Below are 13,133 nucleotides of genomic sequence, written 5' to 3'. Positions count from 1 at the left end.
GCTTCCAACTAAAACTTAAAAACGACGTCATATCATTCCTCTCTCTCTCTCTCTCTCTCTCTCTCTCTCTCTTGGCTGTCTCTGTGTTGGTGTATACAATGTTTCTGCTGCTTCCAAGTGGGTTTGAACTTTATCAAAGGTACCGTGGGTGTTCCCCAACATCCAAACAAGTAATCTAGCTCATGTGATTCCTCCCAAATCAAAATGGCGCAAATTCTATTGAATTCTTTAGCGTGGTTCGCTCATGGTCTAAGGGATAAGAGCTTAGATAGAGATGGGCAGAAGGGTAGAGGAGCATCACTGTCATGTTTCACTCCACGGCTTAATTTCATGCCCCTTTATTGCCGTCGTTCCACCCTTTTGAACAAGCTTTGTGCTTTATAATAGCTATACATATGCTCATATCCCTCCGTGAATAGCTGAAGCTTAATTGTGAGGTCATGGGCAGACACAGTAAAAAAATTAAGGAAACAAGTGTTGGATGGTCTCGAGTCTTCTCAACCCGAAAACTAGCTCATGGAATGAGACTTTCTCTCACGCTTAATAACTGACCACCAAACCCCTTCCACAACCAATGTGAGACAAATCTCAACAATCTCATCTTCACACATCGGGCTCCAAACTACAACAAGTACACGAACATGTGAAGGGAGAAGTCCCCCCTATATAATTTCTCGTGATGCATGTGTAATGATGGAATAGTTTACAAATAAGTCACATTGAAAAATCCATATTATTCTTTCCAACGTAAAATTGGAAAGGAATAAACACATAATAAAATTTAGAAAAAAAAACTCATTTATCTATACTTTCATTTTATAATTTTTTTTCCATTTTTACTCATTTTGGTAATATATTATGTGCAAATTATAAATTCTTCTATTTGTATATGCTCTATTTTCAAGAACAAATTTTGCAAACCCAACATAAACTTTAAAATCAGAAAGATAATGCATATAAAAAAAACCCAAAACCCTAAGTCCATCCTCAAATACAAAGCATAACTCAAGGAAATACACTGGAATATATTGGAATGGTCTAAATCATCATCTCCACACATCCCCCTTCTTACTACAACCCATCATATTAAAATCTTTAAAATATTGAAGGCTTTACAAAACGAGATTGAGCCATGCGAATGGAAGGAAGCCAGGAGCTCGAGAACTTGGCTATGGAGGGTTCTAGCCATTTCAAGGATTTTAACATGACGTTTACCGTGTTTGATGTGTTCTTCCTTCCAAACAACATCATTAAAAATTCGCTCTTTAGTGCAAAAAATACAGATGGGGCAAAAGAGAAGTGCAGAAAAAAGAAGTGAAAAATATTAGGAATTGCTTCATATGCAATAATAACATAAGCACACATGCAACCATGTCTGGTTGTTCTCCTCTTTCTACAAGGACCAAGGGGAAAAATCTCCCAGGCAAATTAAGTAACCATTCATACAACCCACTTGGGGGTTGTAGACTACAAACCCTATTTTCATAATGGACATAGAAAATACGCAAGCAAAATGTCATTCGATAGAGACGCAAATCAATTCTCTGCAACTTCAGTGGTGTTTCCTCCAAGGAAAACTTTTCTCTCTTTCACTTCATTGCCGAGACCACACACATTTTCCCTTGCTTGTTGCTGCCAACTGCATAAAGAACACACATAATTCAATGATGTAGGAGTCGTCAAATTACAGTTTTCTTTATAAAAAAATATTTAAGTGGTTAATAACTCAAATCATTCACAAAGATGGTAATCAAGCGAACTCACGGCCCAGTGTTGAAATTTCAGAGCTCTTCAACACGCGCAATCGCTTTGCCGTGGACACAAACATGCTGCAAACCAAATGTTGAGGAAATTTATTCAATCATGAAGAATTTGTGCAACATAAATTAAGGGAAAGTGACACACGAGATCAAGGGCTTTGTTTTTCTTATTGTGCATTGAGATTTGAAAGAGAAGGCATATTCTTAGTTTGAAAAAAGGCCATCCATTGCATTGGGCTCTGGGGGATTACGTGAATATCAGACAATATAAGTTTTAAAAACAAAGATTTGTGAAGGTTTAACTGCCAAAAATAAGCAGTGCTGGAATATAACATGGGGCTGCAGTAAGATTAAAAATGCATCAGATCCATGGTGGGTGAGATGCTTACTTCCATGGGACATCCCCAACAAGCATCCTGTCTCCTTCATTATCCTCATACACCAGAGTATATTCCCCAATGCCATCTAATAAGCCTGTAATTGCTTTCTCCTCTTCTTGCTTGTTCTGGGTTCCGCCAACAGAGGAATCTCTTTGAGCTATACAGAGAGGCAAGAAACAAACAAATAAGAGAGACACTATCTCTGTTTTTTGTTTTTGTCACCATAACTTAATGAATAATGGCATCAAATGGTTGTCGTTAAGTTTTAAGATCTTCAATTAGAAAATATTGATCGTGTACAAGTGCAGGCACAACAAAATGCCATTATAGAGGAATCTTTTTGAGCCATGCAGAGGCAAGAAACAAACAAATGAGCAAAACACTATCTCTGTTTTTTGTTTTGTATCGCCATAATTTAATGGATAATCGCATTGAACAAGTGCAAGCAAAACAAAATGCCATCATATGCGTGTGTGTGTGTGTGTGTGTGTGGTGGGAAAGAAACGAATTGACCATATGGGCATAATTATTATGACAACCTGCAAGGAGGCCTCTGAAGAGTTCATCAACAGCAGAGCAGAGCTGGTCATAGCTGTCATAGGCTTTCAGGTCCACCTTTCTCCCTATGGGGACTCCATCCATATTAATTTTCACAAACAAACCTTTTCTGCAACTTTCCACTGGTTTATCACTTGCAACCTTGTCATGGACCACATTTTGGGGCTCCAGAGCTTGTTTTGAAGAGCTGCTACTGGCAAGATTCTTCCTAAATGAACGAATTGGAGGCCACCCCACAACTGGAGCAGGAGCAGTTCTTCAAAAAAAAAAAAAAAAGGAACACAAGAAAATTTAACAAAATAGAAACACATCAGTCATTGAATAGTCACTAAATTACAAGTTTATGCAAAAACAGAATCAAATCACAAGGGTATAAGCAAAGATGTCTTCCTTTTTCATTTGGGGTTTCTTAACTTTCTTGGAAGGAACCATACGAGATATTAAGCTCAAATTTCCAGAACAGACCCAGAGCTTTCATGATTCCGCATACAATAATAAAAAAGAGAGAAAAAACCAAGTAGCAGAAAAACTATAATTTATAAAATGGAGCAAGCGAAAAACGGGAAAGAATATACATGGGAGTCCATATTAACACTAGTAGCATAAACATGCGAAACAAAATATGTTTGGACCACAACATCTATCAATGTGACTGAGGGTGAATATCCTCTGCCAAGAAATATAAAACTAGAGATCAGGGAGGAAAAGGGGGAGTACCTTTTCTGAGAGCTGTTGGGCACAGCTGTATTTGCTGGAGCAGAGGCTGGGGAAAATGCTTTCTTTTCCGCAGTCTGCATCTCTACCACTTTAGGGCAGCAGGGCTGTGAAGAGTCCTTGGTCATAGCAGGCAATCTTTGAGCTGTTGGTGGGAATTGCAGAAATGGAGCCTTCGTTTGCTGTGAAGGTTGCTGGGCCTTGACTTGGTAGCCTGAAGAAGACCATGGAGAGGACAGCACGGTCCCAGCGTGGTTTACTGAATGCATATTTGAGAAATACCCAAGAGAGAAAATGGATTCTTCTTTCTCTCTGCTTTTGTTTCTGTTGTGTTCTTTGGCGTTCCAGTCCTCACCAGGCGGACCAAGTCTCAGCTCAAGCTTTTTCTCCTCTGAACATCCATGGCTTCTCTCCTCACCTCTGTTCACTAACCATTCTATGTCTTTTGGAATCAAATCTAACAACTGAGGACGAGCCTCGCCGTTCCTTGAGCACCCTTCCATTTCTATGGCTCTACGCAAAATTACCACCTTATGCTTCAACTTTGGACCCAGATATGAGCGAGAAGAAAATCAAAAAACAGAACTTTCTCGGGAAAATGAAGCAATTTCTGTATTCAGAGAGAGACATGGAAGGACAATCTTCAGCAACAAAACAAAAACCCAGTATCATACATGTGAACGAAGTAGACAAAATAAACTAAAAGATAAAAAAGGGCACATACCTTAAGCCCTCAACCAAAACTGAAACGCTTGAAATCGCACATCCTCAAGTCGTCATAAATTAATCTCCGGTTATGGGCTCAAACAGAGAAAAGAAGAAAGCAGAGATCACAGTAGAACCCTCTCAAAACCTCCACCACACGTGAAAACCCTCAAAGGCCACAGCACACAGAGATGCTCAAACCCCCCAAACAGTAATTAACATATATCAGCTCGAGCGATCGAGAAACCCCACCAGCATACGAAAACCCAATAAGAAACACTGCCAAGAGAGAGAAAAGGAGGCCTATAATAGCTGGGGATTGCTATTTTAGCTTTCCCTTCTTTTTTGTTTTTTTTTTTTTTGCACGCTCAGTGGGTTCTTCCCTTTCCTTCCCTTTCTTTCTTCCCTTTTAGACCTCGGTATAGGACCAGAGAAGAGGACCGAGACTAAAATTTACAAGAATGGAAAAAAAGAAAAAAGAGGAGAGAGAGAGAGAGAGAGAGAGAGAGAGAGAGAGAGAGATTCTTTCACTCAAAGCCCGGAAGCAGGAAGAGAATTGGAGACAAACGCACGCAACCAGAGCCAAGAAAACGTCCTTGTTCGGTTCAGGAAGCAAAGCAAAGCAGCAAAGACGTAGCCTTAATACGTCCGTAAAGATACTCCTCATCTGGGTCTACGACGCAGGCCAAGTTGCACACTACCCGAAACATCTTCCCTTTATTACAACTTACAAGCCTTGTCTATACAGCACGGGGGCTCGCTGAGGGTGACATATTATTATATACACAGAGGAATTCCTATTTCTTACTACAGAAGTGACTTAATCCGTGAATCCCATCTCAGTTAAACGCATTTGGCCACAGATGCATAGATATAGACCTTAATTAAAATGGGCTATTATTAGAATTTAGAAAGATAGAAAAGAAACCTGAGGAGGAGGAGGAGGAGGAGGAGGAGGAGCTAGGGAGTACTGTTTATTTATGATTGAGTAGTTTAGAGAGAGACAGAGAGAAGGGAAGATCAGCTGGGTACGATCAAAAGAGAGAGAGAGAGCATAAAGAAGATTTGCACGATCCATATTTGCAGGGTTTGTGCAATAAAAACATGCAGATCCCATGATCTTGTCTACTCTCTCTCTCTCTCTCTATACCGCAGTCCACATATTCCCATGTTGGCCGGAGGGAGGGATACACGGTGGGCAACCCTATTCGCCAGAGCCTCCAACCAGCCATCACAGCCGTAGATACCAAAACCCCATCAATGATTTCTGACATTGTTTGAGGAAAATCTGATCCAACGGCTCAAAGAATTATCTCCCCACCTTTTCCCATTTGATTGTAATCTCACCCGTACAATGGCTGACATTGGGTAAATTAAATTACCAAGATATCCATCCCCTCTGTCCTGTTCATCCTTTTTTCCATTTTGCTCATTCACCTTCACCTCTGTCCTCAAAAGCATGAACACGCATGAACACAAACAAAGGTAAAAGGGGATTGGGTAGGGCAAGTTGACCCTCTATCCCCCCAAGTCGTTGTTAATACTAGTGATAAGGCTTAGTGCAGGTGAATATTTGGGACCGTAAGAAATAGTTTCACAAATTTAGAAATAAATTTTGGCTAAGCCAGAACAGAGTAAAAATCCAAATTCCCCTGTTTTTAGTCCAAACAAAGTGTCATGTCATTTCACCTTGGAAGTCATTCTCTTATATACCCCACTTTCCCCACGTGCAATAGTGAATGTTAGGAAATGTGGCTTGTTCCTTTGTGTCCAATTGATAGTGATTATAGCAACCATGACACTTTGAGCATTAAATTGCTTTTTTTTTTTTTTCAAATTTGTGAAATATTCATGGATAGTGATATGCACATATTTTTCTTGACCCTCGATGTAGCTATCGGTTAGGTCTAATTGTTATAAGAACAACGATGACCAAAAACATGCGTGTGTCGGTATGGTATAAGGAAATTTAGGCATTGATTTTACTTCAAATTTTTGTTCATTTTTTAATATGACACTGGTCAAAGATTTACAATATGTACATGTCGGTTAAAAAATATACCAAATGTAGAAAATGAGAAGCATATTCTTGACGGAAAGAAATAATTTTTTTTGACATTAGTGTACTTAAAAGTTTTTTGTATATTATTATTTAATAATTATTTATTACCATTATGTTGTATTTGTGGAACAAATAGCTTTTAGATGGTCAAACTCGTTTAATTTTATCATCTTTTTCAAAGCGCCAAAATTCTTACTTTTATTTTTTAAAAATAAAATAAAAATAATTGCGATCATAATTAACTAACATACTGAAAGAGGCTACATACTATGAACTAAATTTTAAAATAATAAAAAAAGCACCCATTAATTAGGACTGACTGTTTAAATTTTATCGAATGATAAAAAGAGTCTCGATCCACTAGTCCAACTAGACATCGAAAAGCACACCCTAATTTGAGAATCTGAAACTTTGGACCAACTAACACATGTCATTTTAAATAAATATCAAACATGCATAATTACACATTTATCTATAATTGTACAGAAGAATGTTGAAAAGAGTTTAAAGGTTTTTCTCTCTTTTTCTTTTTTTAAAGAATGAATGAGGGAAATTTAGCTTGATTTTAGTAAAATAATTTTTATAGTTATTTTTTTTAAACTTAATATTTTTCAATATATTATTTTTTTGTAGGACTCAAAATATTAGTTACTTGTCACCATTATTCATTTTTTTCAACTTGAAATTAAAATTTTCACCACATATAAAAAAGTTAAAATTTTAATCTAGACGATAGGCATTTAAATTTTTTTAAAAAATATTAAAAGCTCATGTTTTTTTTTTTTTTATATATAATAAATATCTTTCAAGGATGTATGTTGTCCACGTGTGAACAAAAAAAATGGTTGGTAGGAAAATAATTGCTTGGTTAAAGTTTACTTGCTTTCTTCCTTGCCAAATACATTAGTAAAAAAATTTTCATTTTAAAATTTAAAAATATGGAACAAAATCTTCATATAGAAATTGGTCAATATGACTACCTCAATTATACTTGGACAAAAATCATCACATTGGTTAATGTTTTTTGACTTTTTGATCATGAATATTCATTCATATAAATTCAAATTTAGGATGACTTCATAGGGTTAAATATTTATGATTGCATCATCATACATACATTTTAATTATCCATTGATAATTGAGATCCAAGTTGATTTTATCACTATTTTTAATTTTTAATTATAACTTATCAATAGCTAACCTACGAAAATAAGTTACTTTTATAGTAATTTGTTGGTAGGAATGTAGGCACCCTATTTTGTTCGGGACTTATATAATACAAAAATTGGGTAAATACAATAAAATGAGAAAATGCAGGGAAAATTGAATTTTTTTACATTGAAAATGAAAAAAAATAGAAAAGAAAAAAATGAAATAAAAAAAGGGTTGAATTCTTTATGTTTGCACCTGCACACACATACAGTAAAATTTTAGTTAGGAAATTAGAATTAAAAATCAATTAGTTACTTAAAAATGATTAAACAATTTAAATTGATTAACCAACTTAATTGAAAAAAATTAGTTTTAAGTTTGATTGATTAATTTAAATTTGATTAGTCAATCAAATTTAAGTCATGATCCAGAAACAAATCTATAAATTGAGGGTTTTAGAGTGAGACAAGGACACACACATTGAGATTGGAATACAAAGACCGAGATTGAGAAAGACAGAGAGAATTAGAAAGAAATTGCTTATTGAAAAATTGAGAGAGAATTGTTGAGTGGCTGAGATTGAAGAAATTAAAGAGGATTGAGGATTGAAGAGTTCGAATTGTAGTACAAGCTTGGAACTGAAAGGCTTCGGCAAAGGAGGAAGCATGATAGCACTTTGAAATAAGTGGCTAGTTCCTTAGAATTTTGTGTTATTCAATTCAATTTCATGCATGTTTAAAAATTGAATTTGAGCGTATATTTGAAAAAAAAATGGAACAAAAATCAAGTTTTTATACCAAAACAATTTGAGAAAACACTGCAGAATATTCCAAACAAAATTCAGGTATTTGACGCAAATTTCGAATACCTGATTATTTGGGACCTGACTCGGGTCAAAGTCAATTGATCCAACTATTCATACTCTGATACTAATCCTTGATCCGACCTAAAAACCTGAGTCAATTTGATTCTAGTCCGAGTCCAACAACTCAGTAGCTCATGGTCCAATTAGGCCTAGTGCAAATTGATCAAATCCACTTCTGCTGACCCAAATCAAGCCCAATTAGGTCTAAGACAAATCAGCCCAATCCAAACTTAGCTAGAGCCCAAGTCACCTAAACTCAACTAACCTAACCCAACCTACCAAACCCCAACACTGGCCAACCTAGCCCGTAATCCAACCTAACATGGGTTGACCCCGAGTGAGCCAGCCTTGTTTGGTACACAAGAAAACCAAAAAAAATTCAAGAAAATCCAAACACATCAAAAGTGAAAGGGGGGGGGGGGGGGAAGGAAAGAGGAGTCAGAAGACTTATCATTATGGCTGAACACAAATTTGAAAGTAGAGAGCCCAAAGCTCTTAGCTCATACTTCCTTTTCGATCCAGACTTGCAAAATGAAGAAGAAAAGGGGTTGATATCTAAGAAGAAAAGAAAAGAAAAACAAACATAAAAAGAAAGAATAGAAAAATCGAAAAAGTGAGAGAGAGAGAGAGAGAGAGAGAGAGAGAGAGAGAGAGAGAGAGAGAGAGAGAGAGAGAGAGAGAGAGAGAGGTCAGTGAAAGAGTGCGAAGCAGAGAGGAAAAAAGAAGAAGAAGAGGAATTTGTGAGAGAGAGGACGAAAGACGGAAGAAAGAGGAGAGAAGAGATTAGAAAGAGAGTTCTCAATGAGAGTGCAAAGTAGAAGTGAAAGAGAGTAAGGAGAAGAAAGAGGTGGAGATTTGTGCGAGAGAAAGAAAAGAGAATGGCAGAAAAAAGAGAGAGAAAATATGGCTTTTATATATATGAGCGGGGCACATGTCATCGTTCATATGATGACATGTGGCACACTTAGGACCGTGTGTTTGAGGGGCGACGTGGCACAATCTTGGGCATCCAATCTGTATTTTCTCCAGACGGGCGGATTGCTGCCACATCAGTGATCCATGTCAAATCCCCCAAACGAACCATGTTTTACCACTTGGCAGGTGACATTATGCTGATGTCGCTCTCAAGCAAAAAAATTCAAAAAAACATAAAAATAATAAATAAAGAAATAATAAGTAGTGTCATATGTCACCATTGCTAGTCGACACTTGGCCACTCTTCTCCAATCGAATCAAATTGAGTTTGACTCAGGTCAACTTGAGTTGATTCGTTGACCTGGTTCATATTCATATGGATTGAATCAATTTGACTTTTTTTCTGAACCGTCAGTTTATTTATTAATTTTAAATTTTATTTGTAATTTTTAAAAATTATAAAAAATAAATAAATGTTATTTGAGTTATTTTGACTCGAATGAAAAAATGGAAAAATAAAAATATCAAAAATGAAGAAAAAATTCTTTAAAAATCCCAAAAAAATCTAAATATATTTTTAAAAAATATGGGAATGTTTTAAAGACTTTTTTTTTTTTTTTTTATCAAATTTGATGAATTTGATTAATTGTTCTATGTATATATTCTATTTTTGTGTGTGTGCGTCCCAATGATTAAACAAAGGGTAAAGATGTATTTTAGACCTCACCTATATTAGTTTTGATAAGAGTGTTTATCTAATAAGATTTTCTCATTTGGAGGTCTTATTAGATATTTCTAAATCACACCTCATTTCACATTTTCTTTTTAAATTATAAATATTTATTTATTTTAAGGAGTTAATTAAAGACTATTAGATTTAATTTAGGGATAATTTATAGTTAATTAGGTAACGTTCGTAGAACGGGTATGTGTTGACCTTATACGTCACACTCGGTTTTGATAATGACAAATACTCTAGTATTTGATAGCTTTCAAGTGTATGTGCAAGTTTATATTAATAGATCAAGTAATAGCACATGAAAGTAAAGCATGAAAACCTTGAAGACTATTTTATGTTGTAATTTATATTATCATTCAATTCGGGTCTGTAATAGTAAATAGAAGAAAATGTCTATAATATATCTTTACATATCATGCATATAAGATAATTGTAAGCTCAAGACCTTAGAAAGACCTTAGGGATCACCCTCGGTCAACCGAAGCCATATTTTTTCGGTATCCTTAAAAGACCTTAGAAAGACCCTAGGTCCCAGCACTAGCACATAAGATGTCCCCAAAATCACTTAACGCATCAGGGAATCAAAATTGAAATAAATTGGACTTAAATTGAAAATCATGTGAGAGGTCAAGCGACCGAACCTATTGTGTTCAAAACACTTCGGGCGCTTGAACGGCTGAGAAGTCAGCGAGTTGACTTGGTTTCGGGCAACTGAGCCAAAAATGAATGCACCGTCCTCGGGCGACTGAACCCTTAAAAGAACATTTTCCACCAACTCGGGCCACTGAGGTTTTAGTTCAAAATAGGTCCCGGGCGACCAAACACTTTAGTTTGATTAACCGAACTTAGCTTCGGGCACCCGAATCATGGATAGAAAGTTTCTGACTTTTGTTCAGCCAACCGAGCTTGAACTCGGGCACCCAAACCTTAAAAAATGGCTTTTTTAACTAAGTCTATTCGGGCGACCGAACCATAATTCAGCATCCAAAACCTCTCGAGTTACTTAATACTTTACCATGGTTAAAAGGATTAAATAGGGTTAATTTTTCTAAATTGATTTAAAACAAATCTAATAATGCCTTACATGTCCTAAACGGTCATAATTTGGCCTTGGTATATATATATGAGTTCATTTGTAAGGATTAATAAAAAGATTAAGAAAATCATTAGCAAAAATTTTCTCTATTTCAAAATCCTATTTTACCCAAATACTCTCATATCTTCATTCTCTTGATACATCTTAGCATTGTGAGAGCTTATTGATTGTGCTAGTGCTTATTAGATATCACTAATACTACCTTTGCTTTGGTTGATTATTGATATTGATTTTTGGGAGTTTAGTTAAGTTTATCCCACATATTTGAATATTGTAAATCTTGTGTTGGGATAAACTAACAAGTTTAAGGATCTTTGCATTGTCATTACAAGATTCCTATAGCTTTGATTTTGTTGTGCAAATATTTTTCCAAGCTATAGTATTTTCAAACTACTCTTATGTTTATTTCATTGAAGGAAAATATTTTGAGTTAGTTTGAATATTTGATTAGCATCTTTGAAACTTTGATTTGTTATTGAGATTTGATATAACTTGTTGTTAGGATCGGAGAAGCCCATGGGTGGGCTTGATACACATGGGTGAACACCAACTTAACCCAAAAGCTTAAGCCTATTGGGTCTTGGGTCCAACCATATATATAAGCACCTATTATCCACTCAAATTTTCTAATGTGGGACAAGCTCACAAGTGGAATACTCAACACTTGTTTCAAAGATATAACTTGATGAGAACACTTTTGAGCATACTTGTTATCACATCTTGTTGAGTGTTGTATGCACAAAGATACACATTACTGAGCTTACATAACCTATATTATTGATGTGCATTGATTGATTTGTATTGGTACATATCTGCTTATCGGAGAAGCATTATATTGTACACAGCTTGTATTGTAATTCGGTTGTATTCCAGACATGTTCTGAGGGGGCGGTAATCCAACTCGTAAGGATTGTTAGGGTCTTCTCCGCCCCGTAAGGAGAATTTGTAAAGGTTGATGTCAGCCTTGTGCTAATTGACCTGGTTGTATTAGGTGTCACTCAACCCGTTAAGTGAGTTTATAGTATAATTCTTGTACAAGTGTGCCAAGGCGAGGACGTAGGCAGGATTGGCTGAACCCCGATATCATATTCGGTGTCACTTTTACATTTCATGCATTATATTATGTTTTGTGCTTAATTTAATTTCCCTGCTGAATATATTGCGTATCTGATTGACACAGTATTGTATCTTGTTGAGAAATACTAAAATTGTAGTGCATGTACTGAATTTGGTTAATATATCATATTTGCAATCTCATACATACTTAGATTGCCCTTAGGTTGTGTAATACTGTTGTTAGATTAGTTTAACTTAGAAGGAAATTTTTAAATCTCTAATTCTCCCCCCTCTTGGGATTGCACCAAACCTAACAGTGTGTAAGTAGTGCTAATATCTTCCCCTTACATAACTGAGCTCTCAGTCCCAACTCTAGTAAAAGCAGACTGAGACTATTGGTCCCTTGACCTAAGATTAGTCTTAGAGACCATTTAACAAGTAATAATTATGTGAACTAACCGCATCTAAGAAAATAATATGTTAGTGACGACTGCATCACATTTACATTATTATTATTATTTTTCGTCATTTTGGACCCTTTTGTAGAACGTTTCAATAGGAAATATTGACACCACATATAAAATTTCCAGAAAAGATGAAAAAAAAAAAATTCACAAGAAAATAAAAATTATTAAATTCCATTAGAAAGTTGAAGATAGTTTTGAAGTTATGAGTGTCTTTTTGTGTTGACTGCAACTTTTTTATTATCAAAGTTTACCCATGTCTTCAGTTAATACATAATTAAATGTATAGTAAGTTTATTGGTAATTTTAAGTCTTTTTTTTTCTTTTTTCAGAGATTTTCTAGTTGAAGTTTAGACATCAGTTAATGTTTGGTCATATCAAGGTGTCAAGTTTGGGGGTTAAAAAGAATATGCAACCTTCCATTCGGTAGACTCCTAATTAATCAAAAGAGTTGGTAGTTTAAAAAATAAATTCACTATTAAAGTCTCCTTAAAATTCACCCACTATTCACCACAATTTACAATCTAATTATATTAATTTGCAAAAATTAAAATTTTAATTACACAATTTTCGTGCACTTATGTTGGGAAATTGAAACTCTACGGTAAAAAAAAAATTTTACTTTTACTTAAAAAAAAAAGAATATAAATTGAGGGATGAGCTGCCA

General features: G+C 35.4%; 1 protein-coding gene across 2 annotated transcripts; it reads right to left on the bottom strand.

The window, feature by feature from the left end:
- Positions 1-1,318: 1,318 nt before the first annotated feature.
- LOC131164338 (auxin-responsive protein IAA26-like) lies at positions 1,319-5,299 on the bottom strand. 2 transcript variants are annotated; one of them, XM_058121450.1, is made up of 6 exons: positions 4,137-5,299; positions 3,416-4,022; positions 2,680-2,954; positions 2,150-2,297; positions 1,765-1,829; positions 1,319-1,639 (listed from the first exon to the last, which is right to left on the bottom strand). In XM_058121450.1, the coding sequence occupies exons 2-6, from the start codon at positions 3,913-3,915 to the stop codon at positions 1,590-1,592; spliced, it is 1,038 nt and encodes a 345-aa protein (XP_057977433.1). In that variant the 5' UTR covers positions 3,916-4,022; positions 4,137-5,299; the 3' UTR covers positions 1,319-1,589. The 2 variants fall into 2 exon arrangements, with proteins under 2 accessions (XP_057977433.1, XP_057977434.1); XM_058121451.1 differs by having other exon boundaries at positions 3,416-4,053; positions 4,137-5,256.
- Between the last annotated feature and the right edge of the window lie 7,834 nt (positions 5,300-13,133).

This window comes from Malania oleifera, chromosome 9 (genome assembly GCF_029873635.1).
Source record: "Malania oleifera isolate guangnan ecotype guangnan chromosome 9, ASM2987363v1, whole genome shotgun sequence".
Lineage (NCBI taxonomy): Eukaryota > Viridiplantae > Streptophyta > Magnoliopsida > Santalales > Ximeniaceae > Malania > Malania oleifera.
This window is presented reverse-complemented; position numbering and strand designations above follow the sequence as displayed.